Source organism: Perca flavescens, chromosome 5, assembly GCF_004354835.1.
Source record: "Perca flavescens isolate YP-PL-M2 chromosome 5, PFLA_1.0, whole genome shotgun sequence".
In the NCBI taxonomy this organism is placed as follows: Eukaryota; Metazoa; Chordata; class Actinopteri; order Perciformes; family Percidae; genus Perca; species Perca flavescens.
In genome coordinates this window covers 16,527,906-16,555,770 of record NC_041335.1, presented here as the reverse complement: position 1 = coordinate 16,555,770, position 27,865 = coordinate 16,527,906, and the positions used below count along the sequence as shown (strand labels likewise).

General features: G+C 40.1%; 2 protein-coding genes across 2 annotated transcripts; both read left to right on the top strand.

Annotated features, from left to right (window-relative positions):
* Positions 1 to 1,277: 1,277 nt before the first annotated feature.
* erap2 (endoplasmic reticulum aminopeptidase 2) lies at positions 1,278 to 8,934 on the top strand. Its single transcript, XM_028577277.1, has 21 exons — positions 1,278 to 1,349; positions 2,021 to 2,394; positions 2,491 to 2,677; positions 2,767 to 2,936; positions 3,049 to 3,187; positions 3,271 to 3,405; positions 3,512 to 3,632; positions 3,736 to 3,890; positions 3,972 to 4,085; positions 4,188 to 4,319; positions 4,683 to 4,814; positions 5,396 to 5,464; positions 5,546 to 5,721; positions 5,910 to 5,989; positions 6,098 to 6,281; positions 6,421 to 6,577; positions 6,674 to 6,858; positions 7,014 to 7,175; positions 7,392 to 7,532; positions 7,983 to 8,064; positions 8,637 to 8,934. Exons 2-21 carry the CDS (start codon positions 2,225 to 2,227, stop codon positions 8,781 to 8,783), a joined length of 2,838 nt encoding a protein of 945 aa, XP_028433078.1. The 5' UTR covers positions 1,278 to 1,349; positions 2,021 to 2,224; the 3' UTR covers positions 8,784 to 8,934.
* A 720-nt stretch (positions 8,935 to 9,654) lies between these two features.
* Positions 9,655 to 25,512, top strand: lnpep (leucyl/cystinyl aminopeptidase). The gene is made up of 22 exons (XM_028577275.1): positions 9,655 to 10,098; positions 12,421 to 12,509; positions 13,269 to 13,471; positions 15,217 to 15,328; positions 15,477 to 15,734; positions 15,914 to 16,104; positions 16,353 to 16,491; positions 17,224 to 17,358; positions 17,490 to 17,610; positions 18,732 to 18,883; positions 18,973 to 19,086; positions 19,170 to 19,301; positions 19,484 to 19,618; positions 19,946 to 20,106; positions 20,192 to 20,280; positions 20,368 to 20,551; positions 20,721 to 20,877; positions 21,013 to 21,197; positions 21,406 to 21,567; positions 22,282 to 22,422; positions 22,531 to 22,612; positions 22,919 to 25,512. Exons 1-22 carry the CDS (start codon positions 10,071 to 10,073, stop codon positions 23,048 to 23,050), a joined length of 3,102 nt encoding a protein of 1,033 aa, XP_028433076.1. The 5' UTR covers positions 9,655 to 10,070; the 3' UTR covers positions 23,051 to 25,512.
* Positions 25,513 to 27,865: the final 2,353 nt, after the last annotated feature.

The following is a 27,865-nucleotide window of genomic DNA, read 5'->3' as shown; positions in this document are numbered from 1 at the left end:
ATGTATTGAAAATGTATCTATTAGTTGTACCTGTTAGCTTATAAGAACAGAATTTCAAACATGGACATCTAAATAAAAACCATGTTACATATTGGTGTGTAACAGTTTATAATTAAATCCTTCATGAAACAAATAATATTTCAATCGTTTGTTTTTGTGCTGCAACCTCAAAAACCTTATCACTCTTTGTGATTTTAATGTAGTAACTCCAGTAGAAGGAGTCAATACTTCTCTATGAGTGGCCACTATTAATATTATAAAAACCTAAGAATAGAGGTGTTGTACTGTATAGAGTGTACATTTGTGATATTTGGCTTTATGAATAATATTGAATCAGTCACTGAAGAAACCTAAACATGGTAGCCATGTTTTAAACAAAAAAACAAAAAGTCCCTCTGAGAAGTCAACATTTTGGATATTTATGATTTTCATCAAATAGTAATGTGGAATTTTCCTGCATGTTGATTCAAAATATTCACCATAATCATTTTGTTAGAAATTGAAAGCTCTTACCTGTCCATAAATAGATGATGGGAAGGTAAAATAGACCCCTGGATGGCTCAGCCATGTCTGCTTTATAGTTAGAGTTGCTTCAGTAATAACTGACTCCTCTCTCTCTCTCTCTCTCTCTCTCTCTCTCTCTCTCTCTCTCTCTTTGTGTGTGTGTGAATTTGTGTGTTTGTGTGTGTGTGTGAGTGTGTTCGTGTGTGTGTGTGTGTGTGTGTGTGTGTGTGTGTGTGTATGTGTGTGTGCGCACTTGTGTATTTGTGAGTGTGTGAAATGGGGACATGTCGTTTGCATTTGCCAGGAGCATTGCATTATGGGGGATTGACATGTCACATTGTTGTGACCCTAAACTAACAATGAACCCACCCCCCCTCAATACACACACGCACACACACACACACACACACACACAGAGGGAGAGAAAGGGAGCTCTTACACACAGTGTGGGCTTTATCTGCATTCATAAAGAGGGCGAAAACTGAGGACAGTACAGGACAGTAATGTGGACAGTAGATAGTCAGTAGAGTAATTTGAACAACTGGAGATACACCTGCATATGGCTGTTAGATCTGAGGTAAGAAACTGATCATATCAACACACCCAGAACATTAGGCAACACTCTTGTAGGGTACACCTGCACACACACACACACACACGCACACACACACACACACACACACACACACACACACACACACACACACACACACACACACACACACACACACACACACACACACACACACACACAGTTTTTTCAGCAGTGGGCGGGAGCTAATAAGAGAAAGTGAAACTCAGCAGCAGGAACAGGAGGGAAGGATGATGAAGCTAAAATGATCGAGGTAAATGTGTTTGACTAATTGCTTATTGATTTCTGTTAAAACAAGCAGATACAAGATGAACAATACTTTAGCTAAGTGTAACTTTATAACAATAGTCCACAATTAGTTACATTTCTGTTGTAACTAACATAATCTGTCATAATCAACATGGTACAGCACAACTACTGCATATGCGGCCTGGTTTGAACTGCAGTAATGCCCCTGCAGCTGTTGTCACCTCTCTATTATAGCTGTGTCCTCATCTAGTTTTGTTCGCATGGAAAATCATGTGGTTTATTTGTCACATGTTGGAGTCTCCTTTAGGCTGGGTTGTGCTTACGGCCTAAAACACGCAGCTCAGTTTGCCCGAATGAACCGACCACTCAACAAAATTCATTCAAAACTGTCCCCCTAAAACATAAACACTTATTATATAGATTTGCTACATTGCAAAATATGATTTGTGGGAGATGAATTATTTTGAGGTATTGATAACAATTAGCACTTGTAGTAAAGGTATGCCCAAGGGCTTACAGTGAAGATAGCAACCTTAACCACAACCAAAATGCCGGAAGACTTTAGTGGTAAACATTTTTGATTGGACTCTAGTAGAACACATTAAGAACAGTGGTATACATGTTTCACTAACATATGTATTTGGTGTGTTTCTAATCCTTCTCTATGTCTTTCAGGTTTAAGAGAAAAAGTCCCAACATTTATGATTCAGCCATATTCTGATAGCGTGACATCTGGACAAATCATCCCAGCAGGAATTCAACACTCATATCAGGCGATCCTTCATTGCTCTTCATGTTTGGGATGTGACCAAGTTCAATACTAGCCTGTCAGCCTGTCACACAAAATAAAATCTGTGGTTAAAGGACATTTCCTCTACAATGGTCCTGGTTAAGATAATAGTGCTGTCTCTATTCCACATGTCTCTGGCTGGGTCTCAGCCCACCCAGCGTTCACAACAGGCGTCGAGCCCACCTCACCCTGCAGGAGAACAGTCTTCTTTGGGTACTAGTAATCTATCCTTCCCTTGGAGCCGTCTTCGTCTGCCAAGGTACCCTTCTTGCTAGTTTTTTAACAGCTGTATCCAAGTAATGAACAAGACCTCTATCTTTTGATTCATAGATTAAAACATGTTTCTTTATCTCAGGTACATCATTCCTCTTCACTATCACCTCCTCCTGCACCCCAACCTCACAAGTCTCAGTTTCACTGGCTCAGTACAGATCCAGATTGATGTCCAGAACAATACAAACTGGGTTGTATTACACAGCAAGGGTCTGCAGATCTCCAAGGCCACCATAGTGGACCAGAACCTTGCTCATCTGTCTGACCAGGTAGGAAATACAGAGCAGTTATTATTACAGCTTATTTGTCAATGTTACCTACAATAGACCCAACTTCTTTCCATCTACTCCTGTTCTAGGTTCTTCCAGTTCTTCATAACCCTTCCCATGAGCAGATTGGCATTTTCTCTCCCAGGGTGCTCAGCAGTGGGCAAAAGTACTTTCTGTATATTGAGTTTGGGGCAGAACTTGCCGACGGTTTCTATGGCTTCTATAGGAGCAACTACAGAACCAGGACCGGAGAGACCAGGTAAGACCAGATACATTGTTTCACAATAAAAGATCTTACTGGGGGTTTCAACTACAGTTCAATAGTCTACTGTCTATTCAATACAAAAAGTATCCACTGATCCACTTTTCAGAACCTTAGCTTCAACTCACTTTGAGCCCACGAGTGCTCGGATGGCATTCCCGTGTTTTGATGAGCCGAGCTTCAAGGCCAACTTCTCCATACGGATCAGGAGGAGTCCAGAGTACATTTCCCTTTCCAATATGCCTGTAGTGAGTGTTGCATGCATGCTAGTTATCACACATGTTCAAATGTGTGTGAAAAATGGCTGCAATAAATTCTTTGTGTATTTCAGATCAAGACAGTTGAAATAAACGATGGCCTGCTTGAAGACCAGTTTGATGCAAGTGTAAAGATGAGCACATACCTCGTAGCTTTTGTCATCTGTGACTTTAAATCTATCTCTGCAACAACCTCTTCTGGGGTGCAGGTGTGTTCCCCTGGTGATATTTAAATCTCTTTATTTCTTGCCACCAATATTTCTTTCTCAGGGACACATTTTTGTTTTTGTTTATTGCACTGGTTTGTGTCTGTAGGTGTCCATCTATGCTGCCCCTGAGAAATGGCTGCAAACCAGCTACGCCCTGGAGGTTGCTGTCAAAATGCTAGACTTTTACGAGGAGTATTTCAACATTCGCTATCCTCTACCCAAACAAGGTAACCTTTGTTCAGTTTTCCTGAAACTACTTTTCACACATTGTCATTTCCCGTCTTTACCCTGCCACTTTCTGTACCCTCACCTGTGTTTTCCCTCTCTCAGATCTTATAGCCATCCCAGACTTCCAGTCTGGTGCAATGGAGAACTGGGGTCTGACCACCTACAGAGAGACCAGCCTTCTCTTTGATCCCCTCACATCCTCCATTTCTGATAAACTCTGGGTCACTATGGTGATCGGCCATGAGCTCGCCCATCAGGTGAGAGTGTACTTTAATGACATACAGGATTAAGTGTTTCTTTGGCTTGAATAGTCAAATCATGACATGTCTTGCCTGCAGTGGTTTGGTAACTTGGTGACCATGGAGTGGTGGAACGATATCTGGCTGAATGAAGGATTTGCCAGATACATGGAGTACATTTCAGTCGAGGCCACCTACCCTGACCTCAAAGTGGTACGTGCTTTGTTTACTCTGAGAATCAACTTAATTGATTAATAGTGGTAAATTCATATTAAGCCTAGTACTGATGATACCGTTCTTTGCACATTCTTGCAGGAGGAATATCTTCTGCACACTTGTTTTTCAGCAGTTGGTCATGATTCGTTGAACTCTTCCCGGCCAATATCCAGCCCAGCCGAGAACCCCACTCAGATCAAACAGATGTTTGACACAGTCTCCTATGACAAAGTATGCTTTCAGTCTCATACGTGTGTTGCACCTTCAGTCACAAAATAGGTTACTCATCTGATAATGGCAATTCATTATGAGTATATTATCTGTGGAAATGTATTAACTAAAAAATCAGGGATACATAAAATATAGTCACAACAAATATAGTCAAGAAAACATATTTCTGTAACTCACTTCTGACTAGCCTCTAAACACACACTTGTGACTGCATAACTATCAATCTCTTTATTATGATAACGTGACAGAAAATCTAATCTTTTTCAAATTTATGACTAACATTCAAACTTCTTTGAAGCCAACCTACAGCATAACTTGTCATGGCTCATTAATTAAATAAAGATTTTTTCTCTTTCCCACCAGGGAGCATGTGTCCTGCACATGCTGCGACACTTTCTGACAGATGATGTGTTCCAGCGGGGGATAGTACGATACCTCCGCAAATACAGCTACAGAAATGCACACAACCAGGACCTGTGGGACAGCCTAGCCAATGTACAAACACAAATTACATTATTTTACTATGTAGTCCTTTGATATCTTTTTGTAAATCAATTAATACATCTTTTTTTTTTGGTACAATCTGGTATAGTTTGCTAAACATTTCATATTAGATGCTGTAGTGTTTTAGATTTTTGAATTGTTTTCCCTCCTCAGTCATTGTTTCCCATTCATTTCGTTGTGGTGCATAAATCCATTTTGCTGATACTTAAAAGTTGCATAAAGTAAGTAATTAATCAAAATGAACAGTATGTCTGTTTTATAGCCATCAAAGTTATGTTATCTTTTGCCAGAAATTAAATTGTAATTGATTTTAAAAGAATACACTGTGCTATGCATGGATAACAAAACATTGACAAAAATTAAAGCAGACATGGTGTCCATTGTGATGGATTACCCATCTCAAGCACGTTTAAAGTCTCTCATAGTTAATTGTACTATATTGTACAGAATTTAATTGGAATTTAATTAAACCGCTGCCTTGAAGGTAGGAAGATTTCAAATTTTTAAACATCATGATATACAGTACAATGGTAAGCCGTAATGTACATGTGAATTTTGTTGTTGTTTTCCAGACATGCTCCGAGGAGGACTTCATCTCAGGAAAACATTGTTACAGCAGAAGCCAGGCCTCCAAGAATGCAGTGAGTTAAAATATAAACTCACTGACCTCTATCACACAACCTTGGGACGTGGTTGCATTAATCACAGATTGTCTCCTACAGTACCTGTTTGCAGGGGAACACTTGAACCTGACAGCCATGATGAACACGTGGACTCTGCAGAAAGGTATTCCTCTGGTAACTGTAACTAGGAAGGGGCCTCGTCTGCTGCTTAGACAGGACCGCTTTCTGAGGACAGTGCTGCCTTCTGACACTCTCTGGTCCACATTGCAACAGGGGTGAGCATGCACTTGTACAGTTTTTTTTGTACTATTTAGTTTACTTTTCTAATAACACTGTACTTTGCTCTTCCACTCTGTGTTTTTGTCATTGCAGCGACACGCCCATTTATACCTTTAATCTGACATCACTTGGGTTTAAATTTGAGGTTTTACATTTTAAAATGATACTCTCTTTTCTTGTCTAGTTTCCTGTGGCATATCCCTCTGACATACAAGACGGATGCTTCCAACACCATCCACAGACACCTGATGACCACACTCACAGGTAACCGGGAAGAGAGAATATGCTAAATATAATTCATGCATATCTTCACTTTTGCTATGCCATTATATTGTTTTCTATCCTCTCTTTTGCTGTTTATGTCTCATTTAGACAGTATACATATAGGAGAGGAAGTCAGCTGGGTGAAAGTAAACACTGACATGACAGGCTATTATGTGGTTCATTACGAGGACGGTGGTTGGGACGAGATGGCAAAACTACTGAAGGAAAACCACACTGCTCTGAGCTACAAAGACAGGACTCACTTGATACACAACGCCTTTCAATTGGTCACGTAAGCATCTGTGTGTGTGTGTGTGTGTTTGTGGGTTTGTGTGAGACAACAAGACAGACAGTGACATAAACAAAACGGCTTTAATTGTCCCACCTTAAATAACACCTAACCTTTTAAATATTCTTGTATGTCTCCAAAGGGCAGGTCATCTGCCGCTCAATCAAGGCTTAGACCTGATTGGTTACCTGCAATTGGAGACACACAATGTGCCTCTCCTCGAAGGACTGGGCTATCTAGAGGCCTTCTACCGGATGATTGAGAAAAGGAATGAGTTTGATGTAACAAGCAGCCTGGGGGTAAGAAGACCAGAGTACACATTTAGATTGATATTTATGCCAATGTCAATACGAAATGCAGTTTAAGTTAATGAGATGCTGTTTCTCTGTGTGCAGATGTACATCCTGCGATTTTTCCGTGCGGTCATTGACCAGCAGACATGGACCGACAGGGGCTCTGTGTCTGAGCGACGACTGAGGTCAGAGGTCCTGTCACTTGCTTGCTACCTGGATGACCCTCCCTGTCTGGAAAAGGCACATCAGAGCTTCAAAGACTGGCTTCAGTCCAACGGTACACTCAAGTATGTCTGTCTAAATTATATTTTAACACACATTATCAGTCAACAACCGCTGATATGATTCACATAAACAGCAGCTATTCCCTTTGCTGTGCTGTAATAGTACCGTATCATTTTATATTTTATTATGTCTCTGTTGTGCATGTCTCTGTTTCTAGCTTGCCAACTGACGTGGCAGAGACAGTGTTTGCAGTTGGAGCTCAGGATGACCACGGCTGGGCTTCACTCTTACATACATACAACATCTCCCTCTCTGCAGCAGAAAAAAGCAAAATCCTGTTTGCCTTGACCTGCAGCAGAGACACAAACAAACTACACAGGTACATTTCCTCACTAATACATATTTCACACAGTTAATGCCGCCACCATGTGGCAAACATTGGGTATTGTATCAAAGAACTGGAGCCAAAAGATATCCAATATTTATTCTGTGCTATGTTACAGATATGCTTAACAATGTTCAATGAAGGCTCTTCAAGTGATGACAGATAATGTGGCACTAATAGAGTAGGTTATATTGTGTTTTTGCATTGCAGACTGCTGGAGTTGGGTCTTGAAGGTAAGGTGATTCGATCCCAGGACCTGTCCACTCTCATTCTGATGGTGGCCAGAAACCCGAGAGGACATCACCTTGCCTGGAACTTTGTCAAAAAGAACTGGGACACACTAGTTCAAAAGTTAGTACAACATAATGGAGGCATTGTGAATGACAATATAAGTCAGATAAGGAATGAATGATGCTATGAAAATTCTATCTTTTTTCATACCTTTTTAAAGCATACAAATAATATCTTACCCAGTATATACACTGAGTAAAAAGTGCCTTTTACTCATTAAGCTGGTGTTCTGAGTTGGATGCAAAAACTTTGTGTACAACACTAAGACCTGCCTTTTTAGTGGCTTCCATGCTGTTCAATAACAAGTGACAAGGTTATGATATAATAAGGACATGATTTTACCATAAGCAACACCATGGGTAGTTGATTCCACAACTATGCCCGCCCCACAGCGCTAAGGAGATAGGTAGGGCAATGCGAGACTATGACCGCCCTAAATCACAGTGTGTGTATATGTAGGAAATTATATTAATCTATGAGTGTCCTTTCTGTTGTCTTTCTGCTCTGTAGGTTCCAGTTGGGCTCATTTTGTATTAGAAACATCATCATTGGCACCACAGGCCAGTTTTCATCTCCAGAGGAACTCACTGAAGTAAATATCCTATATCTTGAACTAGGCAATTTAGAGATAACCAATATTTCAACATGCTATTGGCATTGGCTGGCATTGGCAATATGAGCAGGATAGTGACAGTGATGTTAAAACCAAAACCTAACCAAAACCCAACCTGTTTTGCCCTTGCATTTGTACTACTCTACAGAATTCTAAGTGTCTTCAGTTGTAAAATAGTGCAATATCTATAAAACCACAAGCATCAGCAAATGTGTGCCTGTCTTGTTGCAAACATAATGGTGACTTTAAGATAAGATAAGATAAAATAGACTATATTAATCCCACACTGGGTAAATTCCTTGACATATGACATATTGCACAGTAGGAGGTGACACAGAGTAATAAATAAATAAATATGGATAATGCAGAATATTGTCCAGTGATGGCTCATGTAGCAGAATCAGCTAGCAGTGCTACATTATAATGTTGTATTAAAGAGTCTGACTGCTGCTGGAATGAAGGACCTGCGATAGGTCCTTTAGCTGAAATTGGTTTAATTTTCAATTAGGCATCTTTGTGTTTTTGTTAATATATGTGTGTTTGATTCTCAGGTGCAGTTGTTTTTTGAGTCCATCAAAGAGCAGGCGTCTCAGCTGAGAGCTACTCAGGTTGCCCTGGACAACGTGCAGAAAAATGTTCGCTGGTTTGAGAGAAACCTAGAGAATCTGAGAAGCTGGCTGAACAAGCAAATGAAGTGAAAGACAGCAGAAAGAGAGGTGGTGGTTGACAGATGCCACAAGGAAATATTTGAAATTTTGAATTTGTGTTTTTATTTGCTAATTGTAATGTGCTCATTATCACTGAAGTGTTGACAGTTTTGTATATTAAAGAGTGTTTTGTAACTTTTCAGGGGACTTATTTATTATAAGTTATAAGAAAATGTAATTGGTAGAACTGGCAGCTGAGAAGTAGTAGTGAGTGGAGGAGCTGTGTGTGTGTGTGTGTGTGTGTGTGTGAGAGAGACAGAGAGAGAGAGAGAGAGAGAGAGAGAGAGATATTGAGAGAGCAATTAAATTCTGTGCAAATGGATTCTTTACCAAATAGACAATACAGTAAAAGTAATAAAATGCACCTTTGCATTAACCCGAAACATATCATTGTGTTAAGTCAATTGTGTACGTGTACAGTGTGTGTGTGCTTGGTAGTTCTTATTATATTAAAGTATTTCATTTAGGATTTAGACTTGGTTATGGTAAAAATAAATTTAAAAAAGGTTAGGATTGAGGTTAGACAAGACGTTAAGGTTAGGGCTGGCCAGCAGGGAATGGATGTAAAACATTATGTCCTCACAAGTATAGTAAAAAGAGTGTTTGGTGGTTTTCGTCATTCGTCTATTCAACTCTTTATTGGAGGGTTCAGCCTCGGTTTTAGGGTTAAACTAAGACCTGTTAATAGGTTAGGATAATGCTTGAGATTAGTTAATATCCATGTCTTGACTACAAAAATACAATGTCCAAGTAAGTGAGTGTTTGTTGGTGTGCGTGAAAGCGTGTCGTGTGGCCTGGCCCCGCTCCCGGTAGTAACATCCAATAAGATGTCAGCATTATCATTTGATGGGAGGTTGTCAACAACTGGTCGGGGCAGGACTGGGGCAGGAAGGGAAGTGTCATTTGCTCGTTCGTTTGTTTACCGAGCGTGTTAGAATACGATTTGTTTACATATTCTTTGTGTGAAGTTAGATTTTTTTTAGACGATCGCGCCGCATTCACGTTTTAGTCTAGTATACAGCTATGGTCAATAAAGTTATGGATATCAGCTAACGTAAGCTAAATGTCTTTCAGTCAGTTACAATTGTCAGAAGTTGGCTAGTTCCAAGCTAGCTACTAGCTACGTAGCTCACGTTAGAGCAGGGAGGATAGGCTGCTATTTATTGTAAGCCTCTGATAGCCTGCTGTGTGGCCAGCTAGAGAAACAGCACGTCTGTCGAGCTGCTGTAAACCTGTTCCCTTGTTTTGGACGCGAGGAGCTGTTTGAGATACCCTACCATGGATCCATTTGACAGTAACGTTGCAGGTAAGGAAGCAAGATAATAGATTAACAGCAAGCTAACAGCAGCAGGCCAGCTAATAACTAACACAGGACATTAGCAGAAAGCTCACTGAGTGAAATGAATGTCACCCTAGGATGTTGAGAGGGGTGGGTTTGACTTTTGACAAGCCAAACCTTTATGTTATTTGAGTGACTTTTTTTTCTTCTTCTCCCTTTTACAGTTGAGGGATTCTCAGAAGCAAACTTAATCGCAGTGTCTGTCTGTTGACGGTCCTGCAGCGGCATGATAACATTTCACCGCACGTGACACAACGCAGGATGGGCTGCTTGTGTACCTTTTTGTTCATTCGTGTAACATTTTGTTTTAATTGTTAACTGAACAAAGCCAAAAACAAATTTCTAACAGCTTAAACAATGGCTGTCTTGACAGAAACATAGTATGCCGTTGTTAAGACTCAAGTTGTCTGTTAAAACACAGCAACGCTGTTTGCCCAGTTTAAGCCTGTTGGTTTGATAATAGCTACGTTTTACCTTGGTGTGGATAGCTGATAAGTCATACTCAGCTCAGGCCACCAGCAGCCAGCTGCTTTATGGCCTCTGCTATGGCCCTATGTTGTCCATGGCTTTATTAAAACAAACAAAAAGCCCAGTGCACACACTATTATGTTCTCCTACCCTTAAACCTGGAAGAAGCAATCATTAAATCACAGCAGTTAGACTACCTGTTTTTTTTTTTCCAGCTTGTTTTTTTGTGACTAAGTGATTTGTTAGTAAATGCCCAAAGTCACATTTCACAATCAAATTTTGATCAGATAATAATAGCAAAACAGAAGTAGGAGCTTCCTTCCCATATGATATGAATGACCAATCAACCAATAGCGGTATTGTGGCTCAGTACTCTGCATCTATTTAGTGTGTCTGTTGTCTGTTTTTACCTGGGCTGAATTAGTGGACACACTTGTCAAAGTCAGACACATATATTTAACTATATTTCTGTAAGTCTTCTATATGGTTGATAAAATGTTTTGAGTAAACAGGAAGAGTGCAGTCAGCTGGTGAACATGCCCTGCAGCTGTATTTACATAGTTTGATCAAGCTTGAAGAAAGTACAGGAGTTGTTGGTTGTGCATATTTGCCTGGCGTATTTTCTAATTGTAGTGTGGATGAATCTAAGCACAACATCCTTATATGAAATAAATTTCACCATAACATCACAACAATTAGAAGTAGATATGACAATCATTTTTAATCAAGTTTGTATAGGTCTTTTTTTTTTTTTTTTTTTTATCAAATCCTCCTCTGCACATTACCCAGTACTTAGCTCTTAGCCTATTAATAGACCTACATACCACAGCAATGTGGTCCAGACAGGGACATGGTGACAGCCCATACAGTCTTATAAGAAACACTGTACAGGACAGCCATGAAACTAAATTCACCTCATGCATTTTTGGACTTGTGTCATTCTTTAGAGGAGCTAAAGCACATCTTTGATTGGTGCCATTGTTTCTGTATGAACGGTACTGGGTATTCAGGAAGCGTTGACTGTCTCTCTGTGCTTTCCACTTAAATCTATCACCAACTGAGACTGAAAATGCATTGTCTTAAGCCTGTAAAAAAAAATGAGTGGAACGTGAGGCAAAACAGGAGACTTGCATTGCTTAGCATTTTACTACTTTTGTTCTTATTAAATTAGGAAGTTGAACATGCCTCTGATTGTTTCAAGAATTACTTAGATTTATTGAGGGGAGAAACTGGCTGCCAGAAAATCACATGCATTTTGTAAGACAAGGCTTAACTCTTGTCATGATGCTGAAGATGCAGGTTAGTTTGTGGAAATGAAGGCATTTGTAAACTGAAGTAGTAGCATATGTGACAGGGCCAGATGATGAGTATTTATTGTATTTATTGTATTTTTTTCTGTTTTTGAGGGCATTGTCAGTTGTTTTTCAGTTGAATGAATGAACTTTGAAGGGAATACAGACATTTCTGTCCTAAAAGATTTCGTAATATACCAGTACGGGAAAGTAGCGGCCTCACATGTAGGTCAAAGTACCAGGAAATGCTGTAGGAGGTTTACTAACAGAAAACTGAAGAAACTCAGCTTTGTTAAACCAGGCTTCATGTTGCCTGCACACTAGGTAACAATAACAAGCCTTTGTGTTGAAAATGGCTAGTTGCCACAACTCTTCTGTAGAAAACTCTGAAACTCCAGAAGTCACAGCACATATATTGACATCAGTGTATAAAGTAATTTATGTCAGTGTATATAATCATTTAGGTTGTGTTCTCTCTCACTTCTGTTTTTAAGAATCCTCTATCTGACTTCTCTATTTCTGTGTGTAGCCAACCTCCCGAGGAACATGATTGAGAACAGCATGTTTGAAGAAGATCCTGATGTTGTGGATTTGGCCAAAGACTCCGCTGCATTTCCGGTATGCTCATGTCATGTTATCTTATGCCATGCATACTATGCATGCCTTTATTTTAAGTACCAGCCTGGCTCATTAATTTGCATATTTCAGAATGCATATTTGCACCACTCTGCCTGTTTTCATCTGTAAATGAGAATGAATGTGATGGATCAGGGCAATATAAATAAGGACCAGTTCATTCACACCCACACTTACGGGTAATATATATATATATATATATATATATATATATATATATATATATAGTCAAAAATGTGAGAATTACTTCTAGCAAAAAAGGTACTTCCTTTAAGCATGATGATGCGGTATCCTTGTTTTTAGAGCTACAATGACCCTTTTTCCTCTTTTTGATTTTGTCAGTACAGACATACAGTACTGTATCATAAAGCCTCATAAACAAAGTATTATAGACTTTAAGTTTGTAGTTTCCACTTCCTCTGTCCTCACTCACTGTGTGACACCCAACAAACCCTCTCCTAAAAAGATGTTTATTTCTGCGTCAACCACAATCCTAACAAAAACACCCTGATTGCTCTCCATTCATTATGATTCTGCCCCATTTGTTGTCCCCTTTTTGTTGTCAGACCCTTCTCTGTCCTTTATTATTTTCCATTATTCCTGTCTGTGCTCTCACTCTCCTCACCACCTCCACACATCGTACCCTGTGCTAATTAATTTACCCGGGAAGGCAATCCAGTTATTAACATTATATGGGAAACACTGCACCGTTTAAAAGTGCACTGTACACGCTCTCTGCAGACATTTCCTGCTCTTGACCCAGATGAGGTGATGTATGAGCCTCGTAGCTCACGGTTGCTTGTACGAGGCCTCGGAGAGAATGACATGGACGAGGATGATGAGGACTGCGAGTCTTCAGCCCGTCTGCTGGGCATCTCCTTCATGAACCGTAGCTCTGCTCACAGATCCAGCTCTTTCCCCTACACCAGACAGGCTCCACCCAGGTAATGCACCGCATAGGTTACAATTTGGGATGCTGTACAGTATGTTGGCAAAAAAAAAAAAAAAATCAAGGTATGCCTTGTGGGATTTTTGTCTCAAAGCATTGCTGCCTAAGTAATCATGTATTATCATATGCAAAGCTTCTGTGATTAGTGTTTGAGTGTGGTGATATTATTGACTGTAAAACAGCCTATGGGTGATATACAAATGTTGAATTCAGGTGGATGTGTTGTAATATTTAAAGTTTCTAAAACTTCCATGTGAAATAAATACTGAATAACTTGTTATTTTTAGGAAGCACATTTTAAAATAAGTAAGCCATATTCAGCTAGTAATAGATGGAAGTAATAAATGTGTAGCAAGTTTCAGGAAGAAACACTTCCTGAAACTGAAGCTACATTTCAAGACGTGGTCACGGTTGCAGTGTAAAGAATCAAATATATGTTAAGTAAGATGCCAAAATTAGAGTTAGTGCACTTTAATATAACATGAAATATAATTTTAATCACTCAACCAGCCATCACCAAATCCAATATAAATGTGTAAAGACCAAAACATCTGGAACCATGTGGAACTGTTCAGGGAACCTTTCAGTGGTATTCCCGAAACAACAAAAGTAAGCATTGAATGCAATCACAATATTAGACAAAATAATTCTTGGATATAATTGTGCAGCCCTGCCTCACTCAAAATTGAGTGCACAGAATGAATATCATAAGGTGTGTTCAAACATCAAGCCTGTCTCACACATGAAACCTGCAACATTGCCAGAAATAATAATCAAGGCAAAGGGTTGATCAATAACAGGTTGATCTTGTTTGTAGGACCATTCTGAAATGATCAGGCTTTTTTTTTTTTTTTTTTTTTAACAATGGCTGACCGACCTTACACACTGGATGCGGCGCGCGAGCATGTCAGCTGCGTGGCATGTCTGTTTATATTTTGGCTCTCCTGTTAACCGGTTAGAGCCTACACACTGCCTGCGTGACACGCGCTTATCAGGCGCGGCGCCGTAAACGCGTGCCTGCTAGAAATAGAACCGATGCCTATTTTTCACGCGACACGCAAGCGTGTTCAAGCATTTCCAGGCAAAATAGAATAGGAAAAGATGTTTATATGTCGTTTAGACACAAATACATATTAATAAATGACATGTTGATGTTTGAAAGTCTCTAGGTTTATATATAAATGTAGATATAAATGTAATTTAAAAAATAAAAATTGATTTCCTAATATTGCACCTGTCAATACAGAACGAAATATTCTGGAGCTTATTTTGCCGTCAATACTGCCGACATTGTCTTTGCTGTAATCAAATTAGTATATATATTTATGTTTAACATGGTATTTCTTTTTATCAATGGGAAACATACATGTTTCCAGACAAGGCTAGCAGCAGCAGCACCGCGTCAGACACGTTTCTGGTGTGTAAAGCCAGTGTGTAACCGGCCTTACACTTGTTTGCAGTAAATTATGTTAACTGCCCGTTTAAGTCTTACAAAATAAATATAATCAAGCTTCCTACAATTCCTACATGAGATAGAGATGCAGATAAAGTAAAAATGTGCATGGAAAAGGGTTTTCGTCTGCTCAGCAATAGATTAAACCAAGTTGAAGCTTTATTTTCATAGCGTCTTTCCCCCACAGCACCACCATCTACAGCTTTTTCATAAACACTGCTGCTCCTTGTCACCCTGAATCTGTAAATGAATCAAAGTAAGTAATGTTAAACTCTTTTTGGTCTCAGGTCTTGTTCACGACCCTCAGCCCGTACCACCGTTGTATGTGTTTTATTCCTGGTGATAGTGGCCTCCATGACCATGGTGCTGTACTTCTTACCTGGATGCACATTTACCAAGGTAAGAAAAATATTCACTAGTTCTGTTCAGGTAGCTAAACCTGACTCTTTCAACACATTATGTCGATATCTTTGTCAGATTATTTATCTTTTGAGATTCTCTGGCATACCCATTTCTCTGGCTGACCCCACCCTCCTTCCTTTTGCAGGCGGGTTGTCGAAAAACCAACAAGACCACTCCCTTCGAGCCAGTTTACCCTCTGTCCACAAATGGCAAACTGTTTCCATGGGCACAGTTCCGGCTGCCTCGCAGCATAATTCCTCTTAGCTATGACCTCACCCTCAACCCAGACCTCGACAACATGACTTTCATCGGCCGCACTGTCATCACCATGTCTGTGCATCACAACACCAAGATCATTGTCCTACACAGTGCTCATCTCAACATCACCAAAGCTACCTTCAAGGTGGGATTGGAAGGTTTTTTGTGTGCGAATGACAGTGTGTAATTACAGAGTTTAGATGATTTAGTTGTACAGAACTGTATGTAAGGATTTAATTTGTGCCTGAAAACATATTTGATCCAAACGTTTTGCTTTATATTAAGTTGTCTGCTAGTTGTTAACTCATACTTCCTGTCTTCCAGCTGGGTGATCAGGAGACCAGAGATGTGACTGTCCTGGAGTACCAACCCAGACAGCAGATAGCTGTTCAGTTTTCTGAGGAGATGAAGGCAGGCCAGTACTGTGTTTTGACCCTGGATTACTCTGCCAGCCTCTCACACACCTATGACGGTTTCTACAACAGCTCATACATTAATAAAGATGGGGAAAAAAGGTACACTTGACTTAACTGGCTGTGTAAGTACTTTAAAACAGCTGTAGAGTGCTGCAGAGTTAAGACCTAGAAAAATTCTATATAGAGAGGATTGTGTGTCTTCACAGCTAATCGTGTGACTTTTGGCTCAACTCATGACCAGACACTAACAAAGAAGTGCTGTAAATAGAACAATAAAAAATGAGATAACTGGTTTTACAGCAATAATCTAATTTGCATGATCATGCTCATATTTCTCTTGTCACCAGGGTCTTAGCTGCAACCCAATTTGAGCCACTATCAGCTAGGAAAGCCTTTCCTTGCTTTGATGAACCTGCCTTCAAAGCGACCTTCCTGATTAAAATCAGTAGGAAACCAAACTACATGACTCTTTCCAACATGCCTCAGGTATTGTAACATTAATGGTAACAAGTGTTGAAACACCTCATATAGTGTTCTAAGTGGCTTTAGCACAAACTAAATATTCTTTCTGAACATACGGAAAATGTAAATGGTCAACTGATAATTGAATTATTTTTTATCTACTAAGCTAGAAACAGGTTCTATCAGTGTCTGTCTTCAGCATCATTTGGTTAGCACAGATGTTTGGTATTGACAGGCTCAATTAGGGCTGGGCAATATATCGATATTATACCCATATTTTGATATGAGACTAGCTATTGTCTTAGATTTTGGATATCGTAATATCGTGATATGACATAAGTGGTGTCTTTTTCTGGTTTTAAAGGCTGCACTACAGTAAAGAGATGTACTTTTCTGAACTTACCAGATTGTTGTAGCTGTTCTATTATTTGCCTTTTCCCCACTTAGACATTATGTCCACATTACTGATGATTATTTATCTAAAATCTAAGTGTGAAGATATTTTGTTAAAGCACCAATTGTCAACCCTAGAATATTGCCACAATATCGATATCGAGGTATTTGGTCAAGAATATCGTGATATCTGATTTTCTCCATATTGCCCAGTCCTAGGCTCAATGTGATGCCAGTGGTTTCTACCTGGCAGTATATACCAACATAAAATAGAATTTGGCATGTTCCCTGGCAAAAATGGGGAGCCTGCAGTGCTGTATTTATTAGTTGGTAGTAATCTTGTCCCTATGCTTTGTGTTTCAGGCTAAAAGCACACCGCTTTCCAATGGCCTCATGCAAGATGAGTTTGAAAAGACCAGTGTTAACATGAGCACCTACCTGGTGGCCTTCATCGTTGCTGACTTCACCCCTATCAGCAAAAATGTCTCCGAAACGCTGGTAGGTCTGACACAACTATGAGTCCTTTTTGCTTTCAGTGCAGGCTGTACATTTTGTATTTTTTTTTTTCATTTAGTATTCAGTGAGGTTGTGCTTTTGCTGATGAACTATCTCTTGATGTGTACATATAGGTGTCTGTGTACTCTGTGCCTGAGAAGAAGGAGCACACTGACTATGCTCTGGACACAGCCTCAGAGCTGCTGGGGTTCTATAATAACTTCTTTGAAATTAACTACCCACTCAAAAAACTAGGTGAGTACACACTCGGGATGGGCGATATGGCCTAAAATCCATATTGCAATATACATTGCAGCCTCTTGCGATAACGATATATATTGCGATATATAAATTATAATAGAACTATTTCAGACCAGGTTACATAGACCCTAAGGAAAACCAAACTCCTAAATGTATTTTTTTATATAAGAGAAAGATACATAGTATGTAGTTTTGAGAACATTTATTGTTCAAAACTGTAATTATACAATATAATGTTGCAGATAAATAAAATTCAAGTACACTAGTTGCAGAGACTTGGGTGTCTTCTCTTTAGTGCAAACCATTCTAAAAGGCACTACACTTAGTAAGTTTAAGTCCTTGGTTCTTAAATGCCACCCAAGATGCAGAGAACAGGACAAATTGGTGTCTGTTTAGTTAAGGAACAGACACTGTACTGAAAATACTTTCAGTATTAGGCAAAGATGCACAGATACTTTAAATAAAAACATATTTCAAACAAAGTTTCTTACCTGTTAGTTATACATTGCAAGTTGTTAGCAACACCATCCGGTAGCTTGGCGCCGCTGTCTGCTGGTCAAACTGTGCAGCCTCTGCTCAACCCGTACGGCAGGGGCCGTAAACGTCCCGGTACACGTCTTGGTCCCACTCCGCCGCTGCACGCACACGCACACACGGCTGTATGTTCAGCGAGGAAGTACAACGTCTGCAAACACCGGCTACCAAGATTCCAATCATCCGTTATATAGTGAATTGTCAGGCTGGTGAAAGGCTCCATGGTCAAAATCAAGTCCAAATAATGGATGTTGCACCGGTCTTTTTCACCAGCTTCTTGTTTCGCTTTTAGTCATGTTTACTCAAGATGACAATGACGCGTTGCAGCCGGTTGCAGCTCGTTGCTCTAAACTTTGCAGGTAGATTGCGTCATCAACATGAATTATCGCGATAGTGCAATATAATTAAAATCTCTATCGTAGGCCAATTTTGTATCGTTTATATTGCGTATCGTCTATATCGCCCATCCCTAGTACACACAGGTACTACACGTTTCACACAAGGTGTACCAACATGCTATTTTCTCCTCCTCCTTGATCTTTCTTTACACATCCCAATATGCTGCCTTTTTCTTTTGTCAGACTTGGTAGCCATCCCAGACTTCCTGGCAGGAGCCATGGAGAACTGGGGACTCATCACTTTCAGGGAGACCACCCTGCTGGTGGGCAGCCAGTCCTCTCCTCTGGAAAAACAATTAGTTGCCTCCGTCATAGCGCATGAGCTCGCTCATCAGGTAGATGTGTTTGCCTGCGTGTGTGTGAAAGTAGCAGATGCAGTGAATATGCTACATCAGGTCCTAATATCTCTGATGTTGTGTTGCAGTGGTTTGGAAACTTGGTAACAATGAGCTGGTGGAATGACCTGTGGCTCAACGAAGGCTTTGCCACTTACATGCAGTACATGTCGCTGCAGGAAGTCTTTCCCAAGCTGGACATTGTAAGTTCAAACATCTGCCTCACATATTTTGCTCTGTGCTTTACTTTGTGCCTTCGCAGTCAAGTCTATGTTTTTTTTTCCAGGGTAATTCGTTCCTAGCAGTACGCTTCAGAGCCTTGGACAAAGATGCACTAAACTCCTCCCACGCTGTGTCGACGGAGGTTAATAATCCGGAACAGGTGGAAGAGATGTTTGACTCTGTCTCCTATGAGAAGGTACACTTTTCCAAATTATATATCTGTAGATTAACAGATTAAATATTCATTAAGTCACTGAACTTCCATATCCAGCTGTTTTATCTCAGGGAAAAATGTCTCTACTGGACCTCAAACTCATTTATAGTTTTAGTTATTGCTTTGGGTGTGATCACAGATGCTTTGTGCCTCTTGTCTTTTAGGGCGCGTCCATTCTCATGATGTTGAACGCCTGGCTGCCAGGGGAACACCAGTTCAAAAAGGGTATCATTCAATACCTGAAACAGTTCAGTGGATTAAACACGGAAACTGAAAACCTCTGGAACAGCCTTACACAGGTGTGTGTGTGTGTGTGTGTGTGTGTGTGTGTGTGTGTGTGTGTGTGTGTGTGTGTGTGTGTGTGTGTGTGTGTGTGTGTGTGTGTGTGTGTGTGTGTGTGTGTGTGTGTGTGTGTGTGTGTGTGTGTGTGTGTGTGTGTGTGTGTGTGTGTGTGTGTGGGTGTGGTGGGTGTGGGGGGTGTGTGTGGGGGGGGGGTGGGAAGCTACATTATCAACATCATTCTTTTTTGCCTCTGTTAATATTCCGTTTGGGTTTAAATTGTAATTGTTACCCGAACTGGACTGCACAGACCGGATTTGTCAAAGGATTTGTCTTCCTGTCCTCAGGTCTCTGTCTCGGCGCAGCATCACAATGTGTCAGAGATGATGCGCTCATGGACGTCACAGAAAGGCTTCCCATTGGTCACTGTAAGCCGCAAGGGAGGTCAGGTGACCCTCACACAGGAGCACTTTTTGCTCACGTCTGACAAAGCCACATATACTTCCAGGTGGGTTACATTACCACACACACACACACAGATCATAGAAACACACCAAGACCCAACAGCTAACTGTATTTTGCACTCTCTTTAGCTTGTGGAATATTCCAGTGACATACGTAACTGACAACTGTAGTTTGGACCATGATTGCATACAGATGTTTAATCTGAAGACCAAGTCAGGTAAAACACCAAGTATTAACCTATAACATCATGTCAAGAGTCTGGAGTACTTCACGTGTCAAATGGTGCATGTTTGTGTTTTTTTAGGGACTCTGGAGCTACCAGAAAGTGTAAAGTGGCTGAAGTTGAACTACAAAAACACAGGCTTCTACATCGTCCACTACGGAGATGAGGGCTGGGCTGCTCTTAAAGATGCTTTGTCCAGCAATGTCCATGTTCTTACACAGGAGGACCGTGCCTCGCTCATACACAACATCTTTGCTCTCTCCAGGTATAGGGTTAGGGTAATAAATAAACATAAATAGTTGTTCTTTGAGTTGCATTCAGTGACAGGAGAAACTGAAGCATAGGAGCGTTTTCCAATTTCTGTATTTGACTTTTAAAAAGCTTTCATTCTCCACCTTTCTTTCCTCTCCCTCACTGTTCTGTGTTTTTAACAGACTAGGACGTGTGTCCTTCTACCAAGTACTCAACCTGTTGAAGTATATGTCAAATGAAACTGAGAGTTCTCCTATGACGGAGGCCTTGTTACAGCTCAATGTAATCTACCGACTCCTTGAGAAAAGACAAGAGGACAGTCTTGTAGCCCGCATGAAGGTGTGGACACACACACACACACACACACACACACAAGAAGGTAGAAGAAGGTCACGATACATTTTGGGAATAAAGATGTACTAAGCCACATTAACAAAAAATTCTTCTTTTCTTTTTTTTTTTTACATATGACAGAAATATATTTTGGATCAGTTTGGTTCTCTGATGGACAAACAAACGTGGGGAGAGGAGGAGAGTGTGTCTAAACAGGAGCTGCGATCTGCCTTGCTGGGGTCAGCCTGTAGTCTGAATCAAGATAACTGCATTCAGCAAGCCAAAGACCTGTTCAAACAGTATGACCAGTCCAATGGGACCTCACGGTACGTACAGTGGTGTAGCACACATTTTACTTTTGAATTTCTTTTTTGGGTCAAATTGACAGCGACAGCAGGTTGGGAGGAGTAGCCCGAACATCTTTTCATAGTTAGAAACTATCTTTAGCAGGTGCAGGGGAATGTGACATTCAGTTAACAGAATTTTGGTGCACTTTTAACTTAAAATAGGTTTGCATCTTTATATTTTCTTAAGGATCCCAGGAGATCTGCAGCAAGTTGTATTCACTGTGGCTGCTCAATCAAATGAAGATTGGGGTACTTTGCTCCACATGTACCAAACTGTCACCTATGATGCAGAGAAGCGGAAAATGCTACGGGGCCTAGCATCCACTCAGGACCCACGGCGTATAGTATGGTAAGTGTTTGTGTTTGCTTCTGGCCAGGATTAAGCATTCACATATTTCCTTCTACACTGATGATATATTCAGCATACATTTAACTGATCAAGTCAATTTAATTTGTAAAGCTTAAAGAGAGAAGCATCCAATGCACTCGTTCAAAGTGAGATTTTTTTTTTTTTTTAATTGGAACATGCCTTGTGTAACAGCAGTGTTTGAAATGTTCAAAGCTTTTCATTGACTTCACTTGAATAGCACCAAAATGTGGCATTATGTAAAAATACATTATGGCTCCTGATGTGGTCCATGTTATCTCCTAAAGTTCCCCCAAATTTCACCATAATTGAGAAGTCTCCTCCTACTCCAATATTTGTTATTTGTATTAAGATTTCATATTCTTTGGTGCCATCCTCCTCATGATATTACTATATTGTATAAATAAAATGTGCCCTGTTACCTTTCATTTCCCCCCTGTTAAGTATTTAGTTGAAATGTTCATATTCATCTTGGTTACTGTGATTACTGTTGAGAATTTCATTCACTAAATCTCCCAATATTTTAGATGTGATGAAAACGTTTTTTCTTTTCTTGTCGTTGGTATGTAAGTCTTTTCTTTTATTTTATTGTTCTTTTAATGTCATCATTCTGAAACACGTTTGTGATTAAAGGGCTTGACACATCTATTCTCGTTTGTGCGCTGAACATTTGAACACTTATTATGGTCTATCTAGGATTCTAAAGGCAGGTCTGAGGGGGGATATCATCCAGACACAAGAGTTGCCTTTGGTCATCAGCACTGTGTGTAACGGCTTCGCCGGCTACTTGTTTGCCTGGGATTTCATACAAGAGAACTGGGACCGCCTCATAGAGAAGTAAGTGGTCCCGGTCAGCTTCACACAAGTTATCACTAAGAATACATTTTCAGATTATTTTTACATACAAATGAAAAGATGAAACAACATCAGTGTTTTTGTCTGTAGGTTCCCTTTAGGCTCCTATGCCATCCAGACAATCATCAAGTCTGCCACCTCTCAGTTCTCCACACAGGCGCATCTTGATCAAGTATGTTTTTAATTTTGTTTTAGTTTGTTTACAGAATATATTCATGCTGCAGCTTATTTGAGGTTCTGTGCATCTGTTTTTGGCGAGATATTAACATGATATTAATGTTTTCAGAATTCTTTTAGTGTGTTATGCCAAGTGGTCAGGCTAATGTGTGTGTGTGTGTGTGTGTGTGTGTGTGTGTGTGTGTGTGTGTGTGTGTGTGTGTGTGTGTGTGTGTGTGTGTGTGTGTGTGTGTGTGTGTGTGTGTGTGTGTGTGTGTGTGTGTGTGTGTGTGTGTGTGTGTGTGTGTGTGTGTGTGTGTGTGTTCAGGGTTTCTTCTCCAGTCTGAAGGAGCGCGGCTCTCAGATGAGGAGTGTGCAGGAAGCTTTGGAAACCATCAGGCTGAACCAGCGCTGGATGGACAAAAACCTGCCCACGCTCCAAAAATGGCTCTAATAGAGGCGCTCCATCCAGCCTCCGCCCCACTGACAGGCAACAGGGGCGTGGCGTCAAGACAACAGCAGTGTTTGCACTATTGTAGGACTGTGTCTATTAACTCCCTTTTATCCAGACCAGAGCACTAATCAAGGCCAGAGGTTTTGCTCTACCTGGGTGGACAAGATGTTAGATTTTCTGAGATTGATCCTGTGAGTTGCGTTTGCTAGCTCAGGGTTGCTCTGATTGTGTTGTGTCTGACAGGAAGTTGTCAGATGCAAACACACACTCCTCACACTTTATGCTGTCGACCAAACTTCTCCTCTGCAACTCTCATCTAAACCTCATGCCTGAGCAGACAATTATGCTTCACCCACACTCCTTGTGTTCAGCCTGCTCTCAGGCTCTTAACTGTATAAGCTGTTTAATGGCCACTTGAAAAAGAGGAAGTATGAAGAATGTCAACATTACTGCGTATGTACTGTATGCACTGTTGGTCCTGGACTTTTTCTCAAGTCGTTGGATATATGTCGATGCAGCTGTCAGGGATTTCTCAGCGATAAGACGTTGAAATTACCGGTACTTTAGAGAGGAATTATTCTTAGCATTAAACTGACCTTGTATCGCCATGTTACGAAATTGCTGCCTGCCCATCTGGGCTAGTTACTTGTGCAACCGGAAGCATTTACTATATTATTCATGGTTGGTTGGTTGGTTGGTTGGTGGGTTGGTTGGTTGGTTGATTGATTGATAGCTTAAAATACCAAACTTGTGTTGGCATCAATTGAATGTACTATAAAACCTTCCCACTGTGTACAGTAGATGGCGTACCGCACAACAGTGCAGGTTTAAATCCACAACCAATGTGTCTTAGGTGAGAGCACACTGGAGCCAAATGTTTTTTTCTTTTTTTTCCTCTACCAGTCATATGCCTAGTTTAGCTACTTCAGTTTTATTTTGATAGCTTTTTGCCTGCAGTGCAGTCACTGTACACACCCATTCTTTCACACGGTGTGCTTTTAAACTTGTAATTGTTATTATGTAAATATGCTCAACCCTACAGCGTTTTCCCCTGCGATTTTGGATGTTCTCTTTTAAACATCTAGACATTTTAGGATTTGCTTTGTGTTGTGTGTATATAGAGTGTAAAGAGAAAATGTATGCATAGAATTGAGTCTTGATCAAATACGTTTACTGTATTTCTTGATTTGTTTGTGTTTTAAGGGCTAATGTGCGTATTGAAGATACAAAGTGTATAGAATAACATTTAATTTGGGCATGACTAATCTGTCCAGTAAGCTATTCATCAGCCTAATAAAAATACAGAAGGTTTAAAGTTACTCCAATGTTAACCGGACGTGTTGCTCCTGAGAATGAAGAGTAGCCTAGCTATTTAATGAGTGTCTAAACCTGTTTTCCCCCCTTTTGTTCCAAGATTTTATTTAAATAGAGTTGTACACTCATCTTGAGCTTTATTTAAAGTGGTACTGCTTACTTATCCACTCCATCCCCGTCATGATATTCAGGATGTCTGAGTCATTATAGTAGAGTTAGGGTTGTTCAAAGAAAATAACTCAATCTAACATCTTCATTTATGTAAAAACCTTCCCCAAAATGTCTTGTCACAAATGCAACAGTAGTGTTACCTCCTCACTGCACACAGGTGGAAAACATTTTGAAAAGGTTATGTGTTTGTTGCTGCACCGGCGGCTCCTACTGGTTGGTCAAAGTGGCTGCCAGGATGAGTGGGGTCCAAGAGTGGACCAGACAGAGGGAAGGCTTGCATAGGCCCTCTTAGTGAGATGGCAGGTGGAAAAACACTGAAAGACACCATGTGTATCGAAGGCATGGCTGTCTACATCCTCACCACGTGTGGAGGTTAGCAGTATAAAACATCACAGTACAGAGGGTTGTGCATTCCAAACCAAAGTAGTAATAAGTCTGTCAGACTTTACTTCGAAGAATCTCATTACAGTTTAGATCCGTCTATTGCCATTCACTTATTCCATCCAGTCCATCATAGCTTAACAGACAGTGTGATAATGCATTAAGAATTAAGAATATGCCTTTAAAATACACATCTTATACTTTTATGTCCTTGCTATACCATTTTATTGTGAAAGAGTGACACTTTTTTTTTCCAGCTGCCAGCAATCCGATGAATAAATCAGCTTTATTGAGGCTCTGGGACTCTGATGTTCCATCATTTTTTATTTAGAAAACAACTGTTTTATTTGAAGTCCGTTGCGATAAGCTTTAAGAGACAAGAGTTGCTGATGTCATTTAGGTACAAGGTTCAGTTAAAGTTGGTGAATCGGCAAAGTGGCCGGTCTGATGAGAGGATTGTAGTAGAGTACCACATGTGCAGTAAACCCAATCAGATTGTCTTTGTTTTTGCACTGGGATAAAATGCTGCGGATGCTTTTGAAACTGTGTTGCTCTTCATGTGAATAAAGTATAAATAAAAGAAAAAGTTTTCAGAAGATTTTGGATTTTTTTTTCAATTGAAATACAAATATTATTGTTATGCTTTGTTTTTACGACACAATCCAAAAGGTGATGCAATTATGCAACCATGTGTGGCTATGCTTGGAGCAATGATGGGGGCAAAATGCAAGGTGGTTCTTCAGAGAAAGCTGCACAAGAGAGCCTATGAAACCTTAAGCTGGGTCATCGACTTACAACCAAATCACCTCTACAGCAAAACAAAAACCATAAATCAAAGGCTTCAACTCAAAATTTAAAATCTGAGGAATGACTTGATGGCTGTTCCTCCTCATCCAATTTTACCAAGCTTTGTCACATTTTGAGAACAGAAATTAAGTTTTACATTGATTGTTGCTTTTGAAAAATCTATTGTGAATGTCAAGCTGCAAGATCTCTCAATGACAACTACTTCCTAAACACAGTGGAGATGGTTCATGTGAAATGCCTTTTACATGATGCTTCTCCGTTGAACCACCAGAGGTCTTGGCTCTTTTTGAAACTTGCATACTGGCTCTCATGTTGTACTACTTAAATTGTGGATGTAAATGACTTTGTGTGTGTTGTGGCTGTGGGAATTATCTTTTTAAAGGACTTAAAGCCATAGTTGAAACCGTTATTTTATGTCAAGTCTGTAAAAGAAAATAAATCCTTCAGTCTACTTATAAAAGGGATGTTTTAATGTTAAACTGCAGGTATGTCTGCTTTTAAATCCAGTTCAGTGTGACAAAGTGTGTTCTTTCCATGTGTGTATTTTGTGTGTGTTTTAGAAAATCTGTTTTGCTCCTTGAAGACTTGTTTTGGCAGAATGCCATACAGCTGGAAGACATATAGCACCAGCATTTTTACCCTCATACTTTCTTTCTTGACCAATTAACTGAAGTGCACAATATTTAAATACAATCAAGGGCTTTGTATTGAAATAAAAAAGTCCTAACTCAGTATGATTAATTAATGAGCTGTATGAGACCTGACAGACATCAGAGGGCCCATTAGATTGTCTTTGTGTGTTTGTAGCCGTTACAGCAGTATACTTTATCCTTAATAGTGATCATAAATTGCATTTTTTTCATTTTTTCATCTTTCCCAACATCATTTTTATTTAAGATTCATAGCACATTGTAGCCAAGGTACAGTGTTGAAGCAGTGGAACATAACAACCTATACATACCAATTTCTGTTTATTTGAGTGTCCCAACTATTTGCAATCTTTAGTTTTGTTAGAATTTATACAAATTTACAATTTGTATGAAATCACTTAACACACACCTAACAGTAAATGTTTTGTATGGAGGGGTTGAGCTCTCATGTAGTTAATCGTATCAGAATCAGAAGAAGGATTTATTGCTAAGTAAGTAACACTTAGAAGGAATTTGCCTTGGTGGTTGGTGCATACATAAACAAACATATTAAACATTAATATAAAATAAACAACAAAGACAGAAACAAATATACACAAAATAGCTGTTTAACATCAGAAAAAGAGGCCAAATGGTTTAGTGCAGAATGTGCAAAAAGTTTAAGACATATATATTGTGCAATGGGCGTATATGGGTGTATAGTCCAGGATGTAGGTTAATGCAAAGTTTAGTAACTGGGGGGTGTTAAGAGTTAATGTCAGTGGGGGAGTGGGGGCTTTGTTAATGAGGCTGACTGCAGAGGGGAATAAACTGTTTTTGTGGCATGAGGTTTTGGTCCTGATAGACCGCAGCCTCCTACCAGAGGGGAGACGTTCACGTCTGGGGTGAGAGGGATTGGCCATCGTTCCTGCCTGCCTCAGTGTTCTGGAGGCATACAGTTCCTGGAGAGACAGCAGATTGCAGCCAATCACCTTTTCGGCCAAGCAGATGATGCACTGCAGTCCTCCCTTGTCCTTAGCAGAGGCAGCAACGTACCAGATGGTGACAGAGGAGTTGAGGATGGACTCAATGGTGGAGGTATAGAAGTGCACCATCATTGTCTTTGACAGGTTTAACTTCTTCAGCTGCCACAGAAAGTACATCCTCTGCTGGGCTTTTGGTGAGGGAGCCGATGTTCTGCTCACACTTGAGGACCTGGGAGATGACGGAGCCCAGGAAGCGGAAGGACTCCACAGTGTTGACTGTCGAGTCACCCAGGGTAATGGGAGCTGTATCCTTAGAACATAACAGTGTGATTGTTAAAACATGAACCACAACTCTGTCATAATAATGTTAGTGTCAATCCTTTTAAAACTATATTTTCAAAGCTGATCAAAATACTTAATAAATTAAAAGCCAGCCAATATACTTTTAAGCTTATCAATGTTTTTGCACAAAAAATCCAAAGAAACTAGCAACTGTAGATGTCAGATGAATATAATTTACAAAAACA